Source organism: Eptatretus burgeri, chromosome 2 (genome assembly GCF_056783735.1).
Source record: "Eptatretus burgeri isolate ZD-2024b chromosome 2, Ebu_testis_v1, whole genome shotgun sequence".
Lineage (NCBI taxonomy): Eukaryota > Metazoa > Chordata > Myxini > Myxiniformes > Myxinidae > Eptatretus > Eptatretus burgeri.
In genome coordinates, this window is record NC_140962.1 from 10,511,143 (window position 1) to 10,534,964 (window position 23,822).

At 41.0% G+C, this 23,822-nt stretch overlaps 1 protein-coding gene and 1 long non-coding RNA gene across 2 annotated transcripts in view; one reads left to right on the plus strand and one right to left on the minus strand.

The window, feature by feature from the left end:
* Nucleotides 1-23,822, minus strand: part of LOC147031410 (rho GTPase-activating protein 5-like) — an 87,294-nt gene that overhangs the window by 8,610 nt on the left and 54,862 nt on the right. The window contains exons 4-6 of the mRNA XM_085862648.1: nt 22,823-22,900; nt 22,326-22,457; nt 18,535-18,640 (exon numbers count right to left, since the gene is read on the minus strand). Coding sequence (XP_085718774.1) covers nt 18,535-18,640; nt 22,326-22,457; nt 22,823-22,900 — 316 coding nt within the window. The remainder of the gene's footprint in view (nt 1-18,534; nt 18,641-22,325; nt 22,458-22,822; nt 22,901-23,822) is intronic.
* On the plus strand, nt 1,954-19,925 carry LOC147031411 (uncharacterized). The gene is made up of 3 exons (XR_015052973.1): nt 1,954-2,249; nt 15,484-15,544; nt 18,951-19,925. It is a non-coding gene; the product is annotated as an uncharacterized LOC147031411 (long non-coding RNA).

Sequence of the window (23,822 nt, forward strand, 5' to 3'; positions counted from 1 at the left end):
TGATTTTGTCAAGGTCTGAGGAGAGGAAAGAAGCTGCTGCCTGTCTGTCAGAGAGAGAGAAAGAGAGAGATAGAGATGTCATGGCAGTGAATGGAGTCATCAGCAAAGAGATAAGGAGGATTGTCCAGAGAGTCAGGGAGATCATTAATGAAGATTAGGAATAATATGGGGCCGATAACACTGCCATGAGGCACTCCAGCCTTGACATGAAGAGGAGATGAAAGGGTTCCGTTGATCGCACATGTTGTCTGCAAGAGTGGAGGAAGTCAGTGATCCAAGAGTGGAGTTGGCCTTGGATTCCATCGGCAGACAGTTTGGAGAGCAAGACAGGATATGCCAGACTGTATGAAAAGCTTGAGATATGTCCAGAGATATGGCCCTGATCTCATGTCTGATATTGAAGGCCTCTGTCCATCGTTGGGAGAGTCAAAGCAGCAAGTCCGAAGTACAGTGACCAGGTCTGAATCCAAATTGATGATCTGAGATGAGGCTGTTGGAGAGAAGGAATTATTTTATGTCAACTGCGATGATGGATTGCCCGACCTTGCTGATTATTGGAAATACAGTAAGCGAATTGGATTATAGTTAAGGGGATCCGTTTTTGCACCTTTTTATGTAATACTGTGATGTTGGCTGATTTCCAATTTCCCAGGTGGACTTAGGAAACCAGTCATGAAGAAAATAAGAAGAAGAATAAGAATGACAAAAAATAAAAATAATCAAAAAAAAAATACCGCGAATACGCGAAGCGCTAATTTCGAAGTCGGTCACACTTTATGACCCGCTAATATGTGGGGTCCATGAATGGCGAATCTGCGAATAGCGGGGTTCACCAGTACACATATATCAGTTCTCTTTCAAGGTACTTCAACAAAGTGGGTCCATCAAAGCCTGCATTATAATTTCCAACTTATGGTTGTTTATCCATGTTCTATTCTTTTAAATGCTGAACGTAAAGCAAGGAAGAACTATGTACCATTTTAAAAATCTTTAGTATGACTTAGCCGGGGATTGAACCACCGACCTCCCAGACTCAAAGCAGACATTGACATGCAGAATAACCATTACACCACCGAGTCTGGTTGACATTGCATGACACAAAACCCCATTGTTACACAAAACACATACCAATGAAACCAGTGAATAAAATAACGGTTCAAATACAACTATATATAGGCCAATGTGAGTATTTCATATCAAGTACAATGTCACAAGCATTAGAAAGTGTTTTCCAAGCACACTCTGTACATCAAGAACAACACATCACCAACAGTGAAACATTGTGATCGCGTTGCATAGTTGCCAACTGTCTGTCCCTTATTAGAGCTTTGCAGTGAAGTGCACTCTTGAACACTGCAACATGAGACTTGTGAAAGAGATGGCAAAAGAGCACTCAAAAACTTGCCTATTGACCTATATTTGCTTTGTTTCTTTGAGAATATCCACTACGGCTACCCACTGCAATAGCAGGATGCTTTTGAAAGGGTCCATACAATTCCACATTAAATATGAAAAAGGGATTCCCTTAACATCAAATATTTTGAAGATGAGAATGGAGGAAACATTCAAAGCAGATTGCACGGGATCACACACATGGACGTGCAAGCATGCACTCGGCAAGAAATTATACTGAGCCAATTCCAACCAAATGCACATGAATTGTGTAATGTGAAGAGCACCATAGAATATAGAAGAAATAAAAAATATGTTTTTGAAAATGTAAATGTATGCCCCGGTTAGAAGAGGTGTACCATATCCCTGTGTGTCGTAAGAGGCGACCAGGGTTGCGTCAGGAAGGGCATCCGGCGTAAAAAACCGATGCCAAATCATTATACGGACAACAAAACGAATTTCCAAACCGGATCGGTCGAGGCCCGGGTTACTAACGACCGCCACCGGTACCGGTTGGTCAGCAGGGTACCAGTGGAAATTGTGCTACTGCTGGGCGAAGGAGGAGAAGGAGACGGGGAAGGCGAGTCCGGAGGCAGTGGGAGAGGGGGAAGGGTAGAAGTGTGGAGGTGAGAGTTGGAACTCTGAATGTTGGGACGATGACTGGCAAAGGGCGAGAGTTGGCTGATATGATAGAGAGAAGAAAGGTGGACATACTGTGTGTACAAGAGACCAAGTGGATGGGGAGTAAGGCGAGGAGCATTGGAGGTGGTTTCAAACTGTTCTACCATGGTGTGGATGGGAGGAGAAATGGTGTCGGGGTAATCCTGAAGGAAGATTATGTCAAGAGGGTATTGAAGGTGAGGAGAGTGTCTGACCGAGTGATGAGTGTGAAGTTGGAAATTGAAGGGGTGATGATGAATGCCATCAGTGCATATGCCCCACATATGGGGTGTGAGATGGAGTATAAAGAAGATTTCTGGAGTGAGTTAGATGAAGTGGTGCAGAGTATATCCAAGGATGAAAGAGTGGTGATTGGAGCAGATTTCAATGGGCATGTTGGGGAAGGGAATAAAGAGGATGAGGAGGTGATGGGTAGGTACGGTCTCAACAAGAGAAATATGGAAGGGCAAATGGTGGTAGAGTTTGCAAAAAGAATGGAAATGGCAGTGGTAAATACGTATTTCAAGAAGAAGGAGGAACACAGGGTGACGTACAAGAGTGGAGGAAAGTGCACACAGGTGGATTACATCTTAAGCAGGAGATGCAACCTGAAAGAGATTAGTGACTGTAAGGTGGTGGCAGGGGAGAGCGGAGCTCGACAGCATCGATTGGTGGTCTGTCGGATGACTTTAGAGGTGAGGTTGAGGAAGAGAGTGAGGGCGAAACCAAGGACCAGATGGTGGAAGCTGAAGGAGGAAGACTGTTGCGTGAAATTTAGGGAGGAGGTGAGACAGGTGTTGGATGGTGGTAAAGATGGGTGGGATGATTGGGCAACGACAGCAGAAGTGGTTTGGGAGATAGCGAGGTAGGTACTTGGTGTGACATCTGGACAGAGGAAAGAAGATAAGGAGACTTGGTGGTGGAACGAGGAAGTACAGGAAAGTATAAGGAAGAAGGGGTTGGCGAAAAGGAAGTGGGATAGTCAGAGAGATGAAGAAAGTAGGGAGGAGTACAAGGAGGGGCGGCGAAAGGCAAAAAGAGAGGTGGCAAAGGCCAAGGAAAAGGCATATAACGAGGTGTATGAGAAGTTGGGTACAAAGAAGGGGAAAAGGATTTATACCGATTGGCAAGAGAGGGACCGAGCTGGGAAGGATGTGCTGCAGGTTCGGGTGATAAAGGACGCAAATGGGAATGTGCTGACGAGCGAGGAGAGTGTGTTGAGAAGGTGGATGGAGTACTTTGAGGAGCTGATGAATGAAGAAAATGAGAGAGAGAAGGTTGGAAGAGGTGGAGATAGTGAATCTGGAAGTGGGGTGGATCAGTAAGGATGAAGTGAGGACTGCTATGAAGAGGATGAAGAGTGGAAAGGCGGTTGGCCCAGATGGTATACCAGTGGAGGCATGGAAGTGCTTGGGAGAGATGGCAGTGGGGTTGTTAACCAGATTGTTTAATAAAGTCTTGGAAAGTGAGAGGATGCCGGAGGAGTGGAGATTAAATGTACTGGTTCCGATTTTTAAGAATAAGGGTGATGTACAGAGCTGTGGAAATTACAGAGGGATAAAGTTGTTAAGCCACACCATGAAGGTGTGGGAAAGAGTAGTTGAAGCTCGGTTGAGAGGAGAGGTGACGATCTGTGAGCAGCAATATGGGTTTATGCCAGGAAAGAGCACCACTGATGTGATGTTTGCTTTGAGAATGTTGATGAAGTATAGAGAAGGCCAGAAGGAGTTACATTGTGTGTTTGTGGATTTAGAGAAAGCTTATGATAGGGTATCAAGAGAAGAGTTGTGGCATTGTATGAGGAAGTCGGGAGTGGTGGAGAAGTATGTGAGGATCGTGCAGGATATGTATGAGGACAGTGTGACAGCGGTGAGGTGTGTGGTAGGAATGACGGACCGGTTTAAGGTTAAAGTGGGATTCCACCAAGGATCGACTCTGAGCCCTTTCCTGTTTGCAATGGTGATGGACAGGTTGACGGACGAGATCAGACTGGAGTCTCCATGGACTATGATGTTCGCGGATGACATCATGATCTGTATGGAGAGTAGGGAGCAGGCTGAGGCGAGCCTCGAAAGGTGGAGGTACGCACTGGAGAGAAGGGGAATGTTAGTCAGTAAGAGTAAGACCGAGTACATGTGCATAAATGAGAGGGAGGGTGGTGGTATGGTGCGGTTGCAAGGAGTTGAGGTGGGGAAGGTGGATGGGTTTAAATACTTGGGATCAACTGTCCAAAGTAACGGAGAGTGTGGGAGAGAAGTGAAAAAGAGTGCAGGCAGGATGGAGTGGTTGGAGAAGAGTTGCAGGAGTGATTTGTGACAGAAAGGTAGCTGCAAGAGTGAAGGGGAAAGTATATAAGACGGTAGTGAGACCAGCTATGTTGTATGGTTTGTAGGCGGTGGCACTAACAAAAAGACAGGAAGCGGAGCTGGAAGTGGCAGAGTTAAAGATGCTGCGATTCTCGTTGGGAGTGGCGAGGATTGATAGGATAAGAAATGAGTGCATTAGAGGGACAGCGCAGGTAGGACGGTTTGGAGACAAAGTGAGAGAGGCGAGATTGAGATGGCTTGGACATGTGCACAGGAGGGAAGCAGAGTATATCGGGAGAAGGATGCTGAGGATGGAGCCACCAGGTAGGAGGAGAAGAGGAAGGCCAAAGAAGAGGTTCATGGATGCGGTGAGGGCGGACATGCGGGTGGTTGGAGTGTCAATGGAAGATGTGGAGGATAGAGCGAAATGGAGACAGTTGATCCGCTGTGGCGACCCCTAACGGGAGCAAGCCGAAAGAGGAAGAAGAAGAAGAGTATTTGAAAATGTAAAAGGATGGAGGGATGATATCCTGAAAAGAATATAAACAGGAATCATCACAAAAGATAATCATGTAAAACCATTCCCACATATTTATTTGAACAATGGTTGTTACCTGTCCAAGCCACCGTCCATTTGCATTGATGGTACATGTTCATTATTTCCGTGTACGAATTTAACCAGAGATACATTAAACAGTTAAAAAACACACACACACACACACACACACACACACACACACACACACACACACACACACACACACACACACACACACACACACACACACACACACTTGATTGTGAACCCAAATCGAGAGAGATGTATTGTCTAATTTGCAGGCACAACCATTATTCCTGCCCACTCTCATTTCCTTTTCTATGATTCTGCATTGAGATACAGCTGTGCTTCCTTTTCATGGAATCCTTTCAAGTTATGAACATTTCAAGTTGTCAGGGACCACCCCACTATAAAATGCAGGAGACCTGTGTTTAAAAAAAGTCCTGAGCTTAAGCCAATTTTTAGTTTGGCTCTCTAAAGAAAAGAAGAAGAAGAAGGAGAATGACAAAACGGCTACTTTGGGTCGGTCAATTATGTATTTTGACGACGTTGTCCAAAAGTTTAATTAATGTAATTTCATGTAAAATTCTCCACAGACAACTGGAAGGTACTATTTATTTATTTACATATATATATATATATATGTATATATATATACATACATACATACATACATACATATATACAGGGTGTCCTAAAAGTCTGGATCCAAAGGCATTTTCCCTAATTTACAATTTACTATTTTTCTTTCTCTTTCAGATCCAGGATGGCTTCAAAACTAACAATAGAAGATCAAATTGAACTCATTCTCATGTATGCAAGACAGGATTCTTCACATAGAGAAGTTGCTGCCAAATTCAATAGACAGCATCCTGATAAGCATCCAATAACACATGCCACTGTTAAAGTGTTCAAATGCTTTAGGTTCAGAATTGTTCAACGTTCTTGTACTCAGCGTATAAACAAGTGCCGCGAAGACCAAGGTCGCCAATTTGAGCATTTTCTGGAATAAAACTTTAAAATAAAATTTTACCTCTGGATCCAGACTTTTGGGCCACCCTGTAGATATATGTACAAAGCTCACAAAGTGGGTATGATGCGGTATGTTTTTTTGTTTTTTTTTGTATACCTTGTCGAGGCTTGTATGAGAGATAACACACAACGCACATCAAGGGGGGCATGAGACAGGAGGGGCTGGGAGTGGGAAGGACAAAATAGTGGGGAACAGAGACATTTGGAGATCTGTGGAAGGGAGAGGGATGGGACGGCGAACATGGGGAATAGAAGATGGACATTACAGGGACTTTCAGGAAGGAAAGCAGTGAATTTGAAGGAGGTGGGCTTGGGTGGATTATTGGGGTTAGAAAAGATTGAGGATTTGGATGGGGGATGATAAGAGGTGGTGCTGAACAGCTGTTTTATCTTTCTGCTAAAGATAGCAGAAGAGCAGGCTTTGAGGACACGTGGGCTGATGCCGTCTGGACCGGTTGCAGAATCTGAGTCGAGGTTTGACAGCAAGCTCTCCACCTTGTCAGGAGAAAAGGACACAGAGTCCAGGACAGTTGGGTGCGACTGGGTAAGGTAGGTAGAGAGAGTGATGGGTTTTGGACACAAGATTTTGCTGCAAACACCGAGTTTAGGCATTCAGCTTTTTCACGTGCGGTATCAGCAGTGCTGCCATTTGAGGTAAGGGAGGGGATGGAGGGGGAACATACACCAGAAACAGATTTGATTAGACGCCTTCAGGATTCTGAGGAGGGAGAGAGGTTTGAGAGTTCAGACTTGAGATGAGAAAGATGTTGTTTTCTGGCTCTCCTGAGGGTAGATACACACTTGTTCCGAGCTTTTTGGAAGGAACTGAGATTGCCTTCAGTTGGGTTTGCTTTCCATGAGGCAAAGGCAAGTTGTTTCAGGACAACTGCCTCACCACAAGCTTCAGTGAACCAAGGGCGGAAGGGTAGGACAACTGAAGATGAGAGGGGATAAATCTGTGCACGAGGGAGAGGAAGTTTCTTTGAAAGAATTCCCAGGATGAGTTGATGTTGGAGAAAGTAGAGATAGGAGACCAGTCTATAAGTTTGAGGGCTGCTTGGAGACCTTGCCAGTTGGCTTGAGTGAAATGCCAGACTCGACGGCAGTGAGGTGGTTCTCTGATAACAGCCAGAGAGATGTCCACTTTGACAAGGATGTGGTCAGAAGAATCGATTGGAGCGAAGGAAGAGCAGCAGATATTGTCAGGGAAATTTGTCAAAATCAGATCCAGAAGAGATGGAGTACCATTGGTTGAGATCTGGGTAGGGAAGTTGACCGATTGAGTCAGTTCCAATGAGTCGCAGAAAGCTTTTTCTGAGGTGCCATGACAGGTGAGAGAGGTACCCACACCTAGCCATCTTGCATGATGACAACTGAAGTCGCCACATATGAGGAAGAGAGAGTTTGGATGAGAAGATAGAAGTTGGTCCATGTTTTCAGAAAGTGAGGTGTTGATGGAGTCATCACTGTTAGGTGGACGGTACAGTACACATATAAACATGAGGTGGGAGTTGAGGGGAAGCCGTAGCAAGAGGTATTCCTGGGGGTGTGGGGGGAGTGAGGGCAGTGCATGGATAGTAAGGAATTGAGTCTTTGATGAAGAGAGCAACTCCTCCACCAGGGCGAGGCTCAGGTCTGTCAAACCGGAGGAGGGAGTAACCAGGGAGAGGTACTTGGGAGTCAGACACGTCTTGGGGGAGGAAAGTTTCTGTTAAGGTGCTGTCACACCTTGACGATTTAGCCAGCGTATGCCGACTGATGAAAAATTTGTCTAAAATGCTGGCACATATCGAATACGTTATGGGTAACTTTTGTATACGTTAAGAGCACGCTGAAAAACACTGCCATACGTCATAGTAAGCTGGCTTTCATTGTTGTACTTTGCGGTTGTCCTCAAATTTTACCATGCTTGAAATTTTACGATGTATGCCAGCGTATGACTCGCACGTTCCGCTACACTGGCCATAAGTTGTAGGCACGTTATGCGATCGTTGACACATATCGACACACGTTACTTGTAAGTTACTCATAAGTCGAAACACGTCGATATAATGATTAGCGTACCCGAAACTTATTTATAACCTATGAGTAACGTGCTTTGAACCTATGTGAAACGTACCTCCAACGCATATTGACGTATTTGAATGACGTCTTCCGGACGACCACAGAACTTACTGAACGTGTTTCTAATTTACAGCTACCGTTTCATGGCATATTGGCAGCGTTAAAAAATAAAAACAACAATAACTTCCGATATTTCGTCACATGCCGTTACGTCACGTCCGATTGCCTCTTCGGTTTGCTCATGTCTTATTCTTAGTTCCTCCTCTGTGAATATTTTCTCTTTGAGGATATTGTCATGTCGACGTCGAAACTTAAAAGCAAATGTCGGAATATATTTTAAAATTCGTGATAGACTTAAGAAAAAAAAAAAGAAAAGAAAAAAAAAACACAACAACAACAACAACAACAACAACTTCAGATATTTTGTCACGTGCCTTCGCGGAGCCAAGGAGAAAAAAAATAAATGTGCCTTGACAGAGAAAATAAGTTTCAGGTATGCGAAACATTACCTCAACGTGTTTCGACTTCTGAGTAACTTACAAGGAACTTGTGTTGACGTGTGTCAACAATCACATATCGTGCCTACAACTTATTCCCAGCATAGTGGAATGTGTGAGCCATACGGCGAGTACGTCGTAAAATATTCAACATGCTTGAAATTTCACGACGTACGAGACGTACCACAAAATATGACAGCATACTTCATCGTTTTTCAGCGTGCTCTGAACGTATACACAACTTACCCATAACGTATTCGACGTGTGCCAGCTTGGTTCGGCAAATTTTTCATAGGTCGGCATACGCTGGCTAAATCGTCAAGGTGTGACTGCATGGTAGACACTTTCAATTTTCAGGCGGTTATGATTTAAATCGGCGTGCGGCAGGTTTTTAACAGGCTACGCCACGAGTTCGTTGGCGACACGTGCAGCGCGCTATGCCTAAGTTAAACTATCGTTGGGCATAGGTTGTGAACGCCGACAACAGGCGAAGCATTCGTTGGTATAAGTTATCTATAAGACAACGAAACGTTCTGTGCCCGTTACTAATATGTTCTGCATACGACTAACTTAAAAAAACATCAAAAATGTCAGCGTACGCCAACGTTTTACATACATTTTATACGTTGCCATTGCTGGCTAAATCGTCAAGGTGTGACAGCGCCTTTAGGCAGATTATGTCAGGTTGGTCAGTGGCAACCTGTATGGAAAGATGTGAAAGGTTTGAGCGAAGGCCCCAGATATTTGAGGTCCATACTTTTAATGAAGAGGTAGGGGAGGAGGCTTAGGGTGCAGGGGTGGGGGGGAGGGGGAGGGTAGGACAAGGGACGAGGGGGGAGGTAAGGAGTGTTGTTGAAAGAGTGTGGAGGATTGCAGAATAGCTTGGGGAGGGGGCCGAATGAGGAGGAGAAAAGGCTCTGTGGTGCTGGGGGAGAGGGGGGACAAGAGAGGGGGAAAAAGACAGTTGAGGATTTGAGGAGGTGGAGTGAAGAGATGGAGGTGAGAGGGCAGTGGAAGGAGGCAGCTTTGTGGATGGGAGGGGGGGGAAACTTTGGGAAGGATGAGTGAGGGGATGAATGTTGGGAGAAAGGTGAGGGGGGAGTTTTTGAGAGAGGTGAGAGGGAGGCTTGGAGGGAGAAGAGTGGGATGGTTGCTTTGAGAGTGAGGGGTGAGAGGGGTGAGTTGGCACTGAAGTTGGAAAAAAAAAGAATGGTTTATGGAAAGCGAACATTCATAGCAAACTGGGGTTTTAAAAAGTTTTAGGTCAGTTATGCGATTAAATACATTTCTTGAGGGATGCAATAAAGGCGAATTCAGAGAATGGAGAGAAGAAATGCTGTAACAGTTGGATTTTTTAGGCAAGGTATGAAGGAAAGGTCGAAATGAGAGCAGTCTGTTTAAATAGCAGAAGAGTAGTGCATTCTGATACAGTAAAGAGTACCACATGTGTGAGAGAGGAAGATGAAGCATTATAAGAGATCGCTTTTGTTATTATTATAAATGTTTGAGAGAGTTTTCAACAGATTAGGTCATGGAAGTGTAGAAAAAAAAAATCGAGGAAGAAGAAGAGGTAGAAGAAGAGGAGATGAAGAAGAAGAAGAAGAAGAAGAAGAAGAAGAAGAAGAAGAAGAATAAGAAGAAGAAGAAGATGAAGATGAAGAAGAAGAAGAAGAAGAAGAAGATGAAGAAGAAGAAGAAGAAGAAGATGAAGATGAAGAAGATGAAGAAGAAGAAGAAGAAGAAGATGAAGAAGAAGAAGATGAAGAAGAAGAAGATGAAGAAGAAGAAGATGAAGATGAAGAAGAAGAAGATGAAGAAGGAGAAGATGAAGAAGAAGAAGATGAAGAAGAAGAAGAAGAAGAAGAAGAAGAAGAAGATGAAGAAGAAGATGAAGATGAAGAAGAAGAAGATGAAGAAGAAGAAGATGAAGAAGAAGAAGATGAAGAAGAAGAAGAAGAAGAAGAAGAAGAAGATGAAGAAGAAGAAGAAGATGAAGAAGAAGAAGATGAAGATGAAGAAGAAGATGATGAAGATGAAGAAGAAGAAGAAGAAGAAGAAGAAGAATCGGAGAAAGGTGGCGTTTCTTTTTTTTGTTTTTTTTAGATAAGAAATTGAGTGATTAGTTGGGATGGGGGATGTTAAGAAAGTGGGAAAGATAGAAATTGAAGATAATGGGGAGAAAAAACAAATAAACATGATCGTACACCGAGGGGAACAAAGGGTAGGCCTCAAGCCTCAAGGATAGGCCTCAAGCACCCAGTAAGACAAGTTCGACGAAATCTCACAAAATAGCATGATTTTTTAAACAAAACCGAACTCGGAACACACAGTAACATATAGGTGAGAAAATAAACAGTTAAAACGGGACAGATAACGACCGGAAACTTAACTTTGAGATCGGCAGCAGGCAGCCCCCAAGGAGACCTGCCAATGCTCCAAACCCAGAACCGGAAGTGTTTGTGGGAAATTCCACATAAAACTATTATGAGGTATTTCGACAAACCATTGTGGTGAATTGACGTGAATTGAGGGACATGACGCGGGATCACATGTTGTGCGTCTCGCGTATAAGGGGAGGTCTCTGCGGCACGAGTGATTGTCCCCGGGGCATTGCCATTTACATCGGCTGTTCACTTGATGCTCGTTAACTGAAGGTGCTCATTGACTGGTGAGAATGGAGATTATATCGAACTCCGTGCTTACGCGGATTGTCTGCAATGATTAACTGCACATGTATACGTTACTGCTTATGTACTCCTAGCTGAACCTGTATTCCCCGGTGTGCCCGTAGAAGCGGCTCCAATCAAATGGAATAAAGCCTAAACTCTGAAGGTTCATCTCTCGCTCTCATTTCAACCATCAATGGTCATAAATGAAAGTGGACATCTTGGGGAACCTGTAGAAACCGGCAATATACTCTCCATTTCCCTATTTTATTAAAGATGAATGAAAGCAACAGAATATGGGTATTGTAACCTTAGAAATGTTAGTTTGATTGGTAAAATTTTTATTTTACTGTACGTTTCTTATGTGACAGTGATTTTGAGTGTGGTGACTCAGAATGTGAACTTTGGTGTCTCTTTTACGTTTTGATGATGTTCTGTCTCCCTATTCGGGTTTTCTGGCATCTACCCTATCTGATGAAATAATGGATTCGTACATAACGCTTCATGTCCACTGCATCGAGAAAAATAAGGAGTCCAGTGTTGATGTTTCTTATGATCTTTTTTCCAAATCTCCCTTAATTTCTTGGAAATATGACAGAGTCTCACGGCAGAAAAATATAGATCAAAATTGTGATCAGAAAATAAAATTCGGACCGCAAGTAATCCCGTCTTGATTTTCGTGTCAGTCCCATTATGTACGAATCATCATCTCTCGTCGGACGCAAATAACGCTAGCATTAGAAAATCTTGCCGTATTACAAACTGCCCCAATTGATGGATATAATAGGCACTTGCAAGCGTGTCAGAACATTTCCATTCGCCGTCGAGCGCAGCGTTTGTCTTCGTGTCCGTGTCTTTGCGAGAGCCGTAACGTACGAATCCAGCATGAGGACGCCGAGCCGAATGAGGTGACTCGCATTTGTCTGATAATTCTTCATGTTAACCAACGCTATAATTTTTTGGTGCTGCGTGAGGATCCGAGAGGTAAGAATTATGTTTTTCTTTTCATGTTTAAAGTGATTATTTTCGAAAGTTCGAAAGAAATAGATTCGATTTTAACATTATTTTTTGCTAACAAGTGTGGCTTTCTTTGCTACTGAACTCGTCTGTGTTTTCTTCGTAATATATAACATCGGACTCTCTCTCAAAATGTGTTTTTTTTTTTTAAGAAAAAGAAGGCGCTTCCAACCAAAAGTAAAAAAAACTCGATCGACTGAGGAATATTGTGCCTGATGAAGCCGGTGAAACAATGCCTGAGACCAGGTCTGCTCTCGCTTTTTTGCTCAAATTAGTGGAGTCGATGTAGTTTTTTTACTTTTGGTTGGAAGCACCTTCTTCTTTTAAAATGTGTAATCCCAACTTCCCTAATCTTGTACAAAAAAAATATATATATATATATATATATATATATATATATATATATATATATATATATATATATATATATATATATATATATATATCTTCTTCTTCTTCTTTCGGCTGCTCCCGTTAGGGCTCGCCACAGCGGATCATCCGAATGATCCGCATCGTGATTTGGCACATGTTTTATGCCGCATGCCCTTCCTGACGCAACCCTGGTCGCCTCTTACAACACAGGGATATGGTACACCTATTTTAACCGGGGTATACACCGGCCCAGTACACTGGTACTCACTTTGCCGACCTCGGAAGGATGACAGGCTGAGTCAACCCCCTGGTGTATTAATTCAGTGGCCTAACGGGGCTTGAACTCAGGACCTTTTGGATCCCAAGCCGCTGCACGAACCACTGCGCCAACACCAGGTATATATATATATATATATATATATATATATATATATATATATATATATATATATATATATATATATATATATATATATATATATATATATATATATATATATATATATATATATATATATATATATGCACACACACATATTGGCCAATCTGTTTGTCCTTTTTGCAAGTGCAAACCGTTTTACCTGGAGCTACCAAATGTGGCACGGGAACCTCTTATGTAATGAAGAATGGGAACAGAGTCGTCAGCCTGTCTGTTTGTTTGCCTGTCATTTATGCAAGTGCAAACAATTTGACCTAGAGCTACTAAGAAAGGAGTGTGTAGCACACAGGATCTGCAACAACACTGCATTTGACTGTACCTGCAACATGAACAACTGTTCAATTTGGTGCATTTTCAGATTTTGGTGCATTTTTCCTGAAAATCGTCTGCCACATCAGGTCCCATCATGTGTGTAATGGTTGTTACAGGAAGTTATTGTGGCAATGTTTTTTTTGCAGTTTTCAAAAATCCCAACAACTTTACCATGCCACCAAAGAAACGGGCAAGTTTGGGCATCTCGACATCAACAGTCAGAAAAAAAAGAAGCCCGGAAGCAGGAAAGCACACAAGAAAGACAATCACATCTTGAAGCTGACTGTGAAAGATATGCAACAGCCAGAGCAACAGAAACATTGCAAGAAAGACAGTCTCATCGCAAAAAAAAAACAATCATTCAAATTCAGCCTTTTGTCTTAAACTATATTTTAATTAAACTGGAGAAATAATGTGAAATTTATCCCAGGTAACACCGGGTACCTCAGGTAGTAGGTTTCTAAGTTTGTATATTGGTTGATTTTTTTGAGGATTTGTGTTATATAAAACCTTGGGAAGGTCCAGGTCAACCTACATAGGAAGTCCACCACCCTCCTGATAATTTGAGAAGTAAATTTTTTGTTTGACTTCTATGCATTCCTGAACTGCTGGACAGAATAAGTTGAAAACTGATGGTTGTACTCGGGGTGCAAGTGGATGGGAAGGTTTTGAACGATAAAAAATAAAATCATAGTCCCCAGTGTTCAGGGTCGGAGGCGGCAGGGATGCAAATTAACTTTGTAAATGTGTATCATATAACTCCACTCCCAGTGCAAGGGGGCATTACAAATCATAATAAGAGACACAAATTATCTGCATGAAAACATTGAAGTGGCAGAATTATCATACTAGATTACTATCATCCTATAATTCTAAAAATTATCATACTGGCTACTCTTTTGTGTGTTTGTTTAGTTTCAATGCTCTCCTGAACTGTTGGACTGAATAAGTTCTACCTTTCTATGCTCTTAACCAGGAGGGGATTATTGGTAGAACACTTGCCTACTGAAGTAGATAGGGATGGTCAGAGTTCTGAGAGAGCAAAAGGAGCAACATAGGAAAACAGACTGAAAAGACAACCGACCTGCCTGTGATGTGAGAACAACATACCCTCTGCTTCGGCCTAATCATGGTAGATTCCAATAATTATGAGAGCCTTAGATTCCACAGAATCTAGGAGACACAGATAAGATGCTGGAGCACAAACCCAGAGCAGAGAGCATTACTCAATTGAACGATGGACAAAGGCCTTGTATACTGCGAGTAGCTCTGATTTCCCAAGGAAAGACTTGGATCGATGGAGGATTCCCGGTGTCAGTCTGCAGCTGGCTTTATGGACCAGCTTTGCTACGTGGTCGGCACAGGAAAGGTCATGGCTGATGGTGAGACTTAGAAGTTGAAGAGACTGAACCTCTCCCAATTAATGACCATGGAAATAGATAGGTGGGTTCATTTCACAATCATTCTGGAGCGATCGGGTGAGACGATCTTTTCCAGGATTGAAAAATCTAGTCTCTTCTTCCATTTATTGTCTAATTGTTCGACTTATCAGACTTGTTCCATTTATCAGACCAGAGTCTAATAACTTCTCGATAGGCATAGGGAAACACAGCTGTTGTTTGCCAAGCAGAGGGATGGGGGTACTGTACGACACAATGTGGAGTTGTCTGTGAAAAAGACGAGGGTCTTCCAGAGCATCGAAGAGGTTGTTTCTACAGATGAAGAACAAGACTAGGCCCAACATACTGCCTTGGTGAACTCCAGTTTCCACTTGGAGAGGAAAAGAGAAGGTTCCATTGATAGCAACACATTGACTGAGTGAGTGGAGAAAGTGAGAAATCCAGGAATATACTATACTAACGGGATATGCTTACACATTATAAGCAATAATGAACCATGCTTCCCCAATGTCTTGAGTCGCTCACCTGCATTTGATTTTTAATTTATTTATATTTTCATTCACGGACGCTTTCCAACGGTTCTGTGATTTTTCCTCGTGTATCGGCTTCGATGTCCGTCAGCACACAAAATCTCCTTGTTTCCCCATTGTCTCGGGTCGCTCACCTGCATTTTTCCCCTTTCTTTATTTTCATTTCTATATTTTTTCATTTATTTATATTTTCATTTATGGATGTTTCCTGATGGATCTGTGATTTTTTTTTCCAAGGGGGAAGCGACTTCAATGTCCTTCAACACGCAAAATTTCAGATTTCGACATCACCCGGAAGGTACCGATCTTTAACATCAGTCAGTAAGTCAGTGGTTAGAATAAGCTTTATAAAATGGCGGTGTTTATCCATTGTCAACCAACCAACAAAATCCAGGGTGTCCACAAATTATCATTCCAGATTCAAACCAGACTAAAAAATGAGATGTGATACAACGATGTACTTTGCTGCATGTGAAAGAACATTTCCCAAAGTTTTATTGACTTTTTTTTTGTTTCCCGGTTTTTGTCTTCTGTGACATGTGACATCACATTTATTGCAAAATGGCATCCCCACAAGAAAAAGTGCATTGTGTTGCCTGGTTTACAAGAGACCAAATCAGCTATGCAGGTTCAACAAAGCTTCAGGACGACCAATGGAAGGCAAGGAGAACAACGATCAGTGAGTGGCACAAAAAAGTTTATGGAGACCGGTTGCAGCCTGCAGAGGAAAAGGGCAGGCCGGCCACGTACAAGTGGTGAGGATGTTAAACACATTCGTGAGTTGTTCAAGCGCAGTCCCCATAAGTATATTCAGACTTTGATGATGATCTTGACAATAAAACCTTGACAAATGTTCTTTCACATGCAGAAAACCACATCATTGTATCCCATTTCATTAATTATTTTTATTATGGTTTGAATTTGGAACAGTACTTTGTTGTACTGTTCCAAATTAAAACGATAGCAAAGTATTATGCAAATTAATTATGAAATACTGTTCCAAATGCGGAATAAACTGTAATAAAGTACTGCTAGTGATAAAGTACTGTTCCACAAAGTTCTGTTCCAAATTCAAACTGTAACAAGAAAAAGAACAATCAGAGATTGCAGACCCTCACCAAGACTTGTTTTGTGTGGTGTGTTGTGTGGTGTTTGCGTAGTTTTGTGTGGTGAATTTTGTGTGGCATTTGTGTACTGGCGTGTTACATAATAAGAGACAAAATTAGAACTGCCACTTTATAAATGCTGGTAGTGATGACTGGTTCAGCCATTTCAGAGATTTTTGAAGATTTTTTTAAAAAATAATATGGCTGCCATATCAATTGACTGATGACATCATAAAAAAAAAAACATTTAGTGGAACATTTTATCCCGAGATGACCCTCAAAACTTTTCATACTGATCGGATGTAGCGTTATACATATGCAATTATGACATCATCATGAAGGCACCTATGACATAATAAACAAGGACAAATGTGTCCGAGAGCCGCGTCCTAAAGGTTTTGTCTTCACCAGAAGAAGAACAAGAACAAAAAACAACAACAACAACAACAACAACTTCCGATATTTCGTCACGTGCCTTGATTGAGCCAATAGCGAGACCCGTCCTGGACGATCGTCGTTCATGACGAGAAAATAGTGTATTTACGAAATTACAACACATTAAATGGAATAATCTTTAAATAGTAACGTGAACTTTTCAAAACTTCAAAGCAAATGTCCGAATATATTAAAAAGTTGATGATAGACGCTCTCAAAAGGCACCCTCAATGCGAGGATGTGTACAGGTGTTTAGTATTTAAGGAGATCCGGATCCTGTAAATAAAAGAGCCGAGTCCTAAAGGTTTTGTCTTCAGAAGAAGAAGAAGAAAAGATGAAGAAGAAGAAGAAGAAGAACACTGAGCTCTCTCAGTTTAATGTAGCCACGTCTCGCTAAAAAAAAACAATCACAATCACACATTCCCCATGAGGAGAATTTGCTATGTGCCAAGTTTCAGCTTTTTCCTTGGTGCAGTTTCAGATATACATTCTGTACAAAGTTTTTCCGTTTTGATGTCATAATCATGAAAACATTCTACTTGAGTAGTAGCACCAATGGTGAAAATTTTGAAAGAACATTTATCAAAGTTTTATTTGTCAAATCCCTCCCCCCTCCTCACTTCTTCACATTCTAAGACATGTCAAAAACAAAAGAGAAGCTCTATCCATTGTGGTTTCTGGAAACACCCACAATTGTGAAAAATAAAGTTGTCACGAGAAACCAAATTAAACGGAGCTTACATCTGTGCCAGGTTTCACTGGTGTAGGAACATTATTTCAAGGATTTGAGGGGGTAGAGGGAGGTTTCCTTTGACTGCCCAATCATACCCCCTTTTTATACCCATTATAAGCTTTGCCATCCTCTGTTATGCATCTCAATCATGCATTGCCCATAAAATGAAAAACAAAACAAAACAAATAAGGTCTAGATGCAAAACTATAAACTTGTTTGACAAATGATGTTTGGCAGTCATGTTATTTAAAAAAAGGTCAAATCATGAGAAGAGAAGAGAGAGAGAAAAAAAGGAAGACAACAGAAGAGATAAAGCAGATGTATACAGCCCATTTACAGTTTAATGTAGAAATTGTTCTTTCATTATTGGAAAAGAAGACAGCTTGGATATAATTTGGTAAGTTAGCGATTGCTTCTTCTTACTCTTTAAAACCAGAATTTCTCTGCAATACAATCTATGTTTCGACATAAATATTTCTAAAGTTTGTTTCTGATAAACATCTCTATGCAAGAAAACTACTTCATTGCTGGTGAATAACACTGAGGCCATCTGTCGACTAAGTATCCAAGGGTAGAGTGAGGAAATTGAAAAAGGAATTGGTTGTAAGGACAGAAGAGTATAGCACAAGGATAGAGTGAGCACAAGAGGGATGAAATTGGAAGAAAAAGGTTGGAGACACACAGAAACAAAAGACAAGAAAAGAAAAGATAAAAATAAGGAATCCTGTGAAAAGGGAGAGAAATTTTCACCATTTTGTAAACATAACCAAGAGATAGTCTCCAACCAAAATGGCATCCAAGAATACCAAAATTCTCATGAAAATATCCACAGTCGATCAATACTGATCAAACATGGCAGGTTGGTGAGACATGATCTCAATGCCATTTGATCACCTGATGTGAAAAGCAAATCCTGACATCACAAGCACACAAGAGCCAGGCAATGCACTTCAAGATATATTACAGGTCGGCACACCACTCAAAGGAATAACACCACATGGAACAGGTACACACCGGTGCAGATGTTTCACTATGTACGTGAAAACTGCAAGGTTGGCAGGAGGCAGGCAACGTAGCACATTCCGGAGAGCATCCAACAGGGCTTGCTCATCTAGCAGAGCTGGTGCAACACATTCAACGCAAAAAGTTGAAGAGAAAACAAAGAAAAATAATTTTTGAGACATTATTATGTTAATATATAAACCATCACACTGGCACCGATGCTGTCATTTATAATTCAACTCGCTACATGTAACCTATGACAGTTAACATCATGCTGCAATGGAGTTTATGCTGCAACAACAGGGAGTTAAATTCAAATAAGAACATGTAGCCAAATTAGTAAAGGCTTGCTCTGCATAATAGATGCAATTTATTACAACAGAAAAATCGATTAACATTGCATGCATTTCCTTTGCCATCTGTTGCAGTGCCACACAATGTGGGTCAATTATTCAACCCGTGATACACACGAGGCGAAAAATACAAAGTGTGCTTTTGCAGAGGTTTTGGTGGCAAGAAACAACAGAAGCTTCTTAAACAAATCCATCTTTGTGCTGTTGATAAAGTTCTTGCTTTGTTTTTCTTGAGCTAATGATGATCTTGGTCATTTGTTTTGCATTTACTTCCATATTTTATCGTGGAGTAAGCTTGTTTATTTGGCACAATGAAAAAATAGTCTTCGTCGTAAAGAAAAGTGTTGATATACATCGGGGGACAGGTATAACCAACAGAACATTGCCGTTTATCAGAGTTTCAGGCGTTAACCCTTTGTCAAAGCAAAACCGGCAGGCGGAATATGGAGGAAGGTTAATCATAGGTTGGGAGCAAGTCAGAGTTATCCAGACCTACCCAGTCTCACTCTTTTTCTCTGACAAAGGCTTGATGCCTGAAATTTCAGTTCCTTCTCGCTTCCGATGGCAGTTAGCATACCTCAATAAACATCCTGTTGATTCATCCATTTCTTGTATTGTTAGGTAAAAACACTCGGAATAATATGTACAAACAACTTAAAGACAGTATTGACAACTTAGCTTTTACTTGTAAGTGGAAATCTGTTAATCAATTGAAATCGAGTGAAAATAACACAATAAAGAGAAACATGAAACTGATGTAGTCATACTTCAAAATAACCTGCCAAATTGCTGCAACATTACATTGATAGATTTTATCTTCCAGATAGTTTTTACATGCTTCATTCATCGACATCATTGCAGAAATAATTGCCCCTTTGTTTCTTTTCTTCTGTGTATATGACTTGCCAAAGTTAAATACTTCTCACATTACCATATGCATGGCTGGAATTAAAGGCTTCATTATTACTGGAAGAATGTCAATGAGAATCAAGTTTTTGTTTTCGAAACCTTAAAGCCTCCAGAAGAGTTTATGTCATCATAATAGCACAGCATTTGCGATAATGCCATGATAAACAAACAATAAGTGCAATGTGAAAACTGCAAATGAGCATCGATATGAGTGATTGCAGTGAAATTAATTGCACTTGTTCATTTGTTTGAAGTTTTTAGAATAACATTTTAAAGCGGGGTTTGCATGAGCCTCCGAGTCGCTGGATATATAGTTGCGTAGAACACGGAAGGGTTATTGGCAAATGTAGGAAGAGGGTTGTGCAACATCTAAAATCTTGAAAGAGCATGGAGATGGATGTTATGGCTGTTGTTTATCTTGTGATACAAACTTGTGATACTGTGATACACACACACACACACACACACACACACACACACACACACACACACACTAAGTAAAAAAAATGGACGATTCATGACGTCACCACTAAACAGTCTGGCTTTACATCATCACGTTGTAAATATAACTTGAGTTAATAAAAGCCTCAACTACTTAACGCTGTAATGAAACAAATTTGCAGTTCAAAAGAGTAAAAATACATTCGTTGACTTAAGTCGTGCACATCAATGAACACTCATAAAACGGTGCGTTCTTTGAGTTTGTGAAAAATCATAGATTTTTGATTTTTAATTTCAAATGAAACAATTCGAAATCTGTTTGGCTGTGCAGCACGCTCTTCTTATATGGAACGTCAGTTCTGCCGAAGCAGTTTGTTGGTTAGGGTTACAATCCTGGATGGCTCCAATGTAGGACACTCGACTAAGAGTGTGAAAATTTGGAATTTGTTCATGGTGCTGGAGATAGCTCACCCACTCTTCACAAAGGACACCTTGGGGTCTTTAACATCCACCAACTAATGGCAGCAGACAGGACATCAAGTTGAATGTCCATCCGAGGGATGGCACATACATCGATGCCTCGCCCCGCAAATGAAACACCAGGGTGACAGTTTGTATATGGTCTGAGATTCGAACCTAGGCAAGACAGCTCAGAGAAGAGTGTGCATATACCTCTGAGCTACCGATTAATAAAACACAACAACCGATTTAAGGCCATTTCCCCTTTTAGGGAGTTGGTTGAATGATAGCATTGCTCGATGTGGATTAATTCATCATGTCAATTTTATGTAAATTCAAACTTTCCATATTTTTGAGTCACAATCGAATTCTATTTAGGACATTCTCTTGCCTTCCTTCCTTCCACCATGAGCTTTGTTTACAGCTTAATCTGCTGACCTCCATTGCCCATGACCATACCAACCAAGGCTTCCCCTCATAAGTTCTTCACCAGTGTAGATTTTTAATCTCTTCCTGATTCTTGAGCTCAAGTTTTTTTTTTTTCCTTTCAGAAACAATCCATTCGTTCTTTATATGATTCTCTTCTCTGTTCCTTCCATTATTTTTATATTTTCGATCCGTATTGCCCACATTTTGCTTCCATACATCAATACAGGTCTGATACAGGCTTAATAAAGTCTAATTTTTACAGATAATGGAATGTTTCTGTGCTTCATGTCATGATGCCTATTCGTTGCCTCCATATATTCCATGCTGACTTTAGTCTTGATCTAACGGTTAATTTTCCTCCTCCTGATGCCTCTTTTGTGTCTCCAAGGTAACAGAAACTTTTGACCTTTTTTAAAACTAAATTCTGAGGATTTCTTTTTGTTCTTCATCTTTTTTTTTTGAAATAATTGACCCTCACATCTTTTACTTATGAAAATCTCAGCTTTTGTTACCAAATTTCCTGTGATACCACTGCACCTCTTGTGATACCATATATAACACTGCCTGCATCGATTTGAGTTCCTTCCAACTCCTTTTCCGCATATTGAAGAAGGCCATTGTCTGCTTTCTTTCCTTTCTCCTTCTCCACTCACAAATAACCTTCGTTTTATTAATATTGACGCATAAACTTCTCTGCTCTATTGCACTTTTACATTTTCGAAACATATTTTGCTCCTTTTTCACTTTCAGCATTCAATGCTAAGTCATCAGCATACGATAACTCGCATGGGAATCACAACCTTTCATTCTTCGTCGATCCTTTCATCACGATTACAAACAGTAAAATATTTAAAACTGATCCCTGGATTGGTTTTACCTTGACTTCACACATTTAAATACATCCCAAGTTGATCTTCACCATAGCTCTTGATTTTTTAAAAATACATTCCCTTCACTACTTTTATCATTCTTTTCAGGCAGAAGTTGCTTTCTGAGAGCCCATTCTATCCTAAGATCATGCCACCATGCCAGTTCCTTTATTGTCCATCGAAACGTTAAAATAAACAAACTCAGACTGGCCAGCCATTTTCAGGTCTGAAAATAGAAACAGTTCTTTATAGCTCAAAAGCAAGAAATTATAGAGTGGTCAAGAGTTAATGGACAAGCAAAGATGGACATTTTAAGCCCATTGTGGCAATCTGATTGACTTACAAACAGCTTGTGTAAGCTCTTTCTGGATGTCATAGGGCAACAGCGGCTCATCAAGACCAGTGAAGAAAGATTTCAGCACTCCAGTGACAGAATGCACAGAAATGTTCAATTTCGCAAAGTCCACAGAATTATCTGAAACACACACAGCACTCCCCTGAATCTAAATTTGGAAAGGCACACACACACACTTACAATTATACTTGGTGTTGTAGTTTCCTTTCTCAATTAGTAATCTCATCCATAAAGGGTACTTTCAAGCTCTCCACATGACATGGTGGTTCAACATCCCTCCCCCGACTACTCCAATCCAACACCCACCTCATAATCAACAGCACAAATTATGAGTCACAATGTTGCAAACGTATCAAGGAAAAACACGATAATGGCATAATTGAAGATAACAGTGGTTTTTGTGTTTCAAACAGACCAACATAACCCAATTTGAAAAGAAAATGGAAAAAAACGAAAACAATGAAAGTGGGATTTGTGAAACAAACCTTTCTCAAAAATAAGTTGAAGGTTCTCTTGGTCAGCCTTGTTTCCACTGACACGATATAGACCTTCTGTATTTAGACCTGAGCAAGGAATAAGAAAGGCATTTCAGAGATCAACATATGAATAATCATTGACAAAGCAACCAAGCAACATTGAAATCAGTACAATTCAAGAGGTCTCAACAAAAACAGCACACAGAGATAAGCACCACATCGACAACAACCAAAGAATTGCCAATGACAAACAAGCATTAAATGCAACATGCATATGCTGGTAATGACACAGGTGCAGCTAGGATGGTGCTCGTCTCATGATGTGCTTGTCTCCAACCAGCTAGTTCCGAATTTCATCCCGAGTGGACTCAAGCATGGTTACATGAAAGTATCAAGCAGATATGGTGCAGTGTAAAGCATAACACCCTTAGAAATGATGTAAAAAGCCAGCCATTCTGTCAGCAATCATGTGCAAAGTTAAAGATGCCATGGTATTTTTCCACAAGAGTAGGCCTTTGGGTAGCCACTTGTGACAAATGGTATGACACTGGTGTCAAAAGCCACATCATGACTCCTTAGTGTTTCTAAGCTTCCTCATACAATTCTTGTATAAACAGAAATATAATAAGTGGAAGTAAAGTTATACCCCTTTCACCCCACTACATTTTTCCTCTCGAGGTTCTGCATCTCGGAGGCTGCAGGGTGAAGATAAGGACCGGATATGCCTTGTGGTGTGGGGAATTCAAGTCAAAAAGTTTCCGTGAGGCACTTGAGGATTCAAGAGACTTGCGCTCCATGCCAGTTCCACTTCCACATCAACCTCACTATTGGTTGGGGACTTCATTTTTGGAGAGCAGAAATACATTTTTGGTAACGATTTATTCATCAATTCCATTTAATTATTTTTTATTGTCCATGTGAAACATGGAAATTTTCCATCCACTGGAAATCCACAACCATATCATACTCGAGTTAAAAAAACAAAAACAAAACGGGTTCACATCCATCA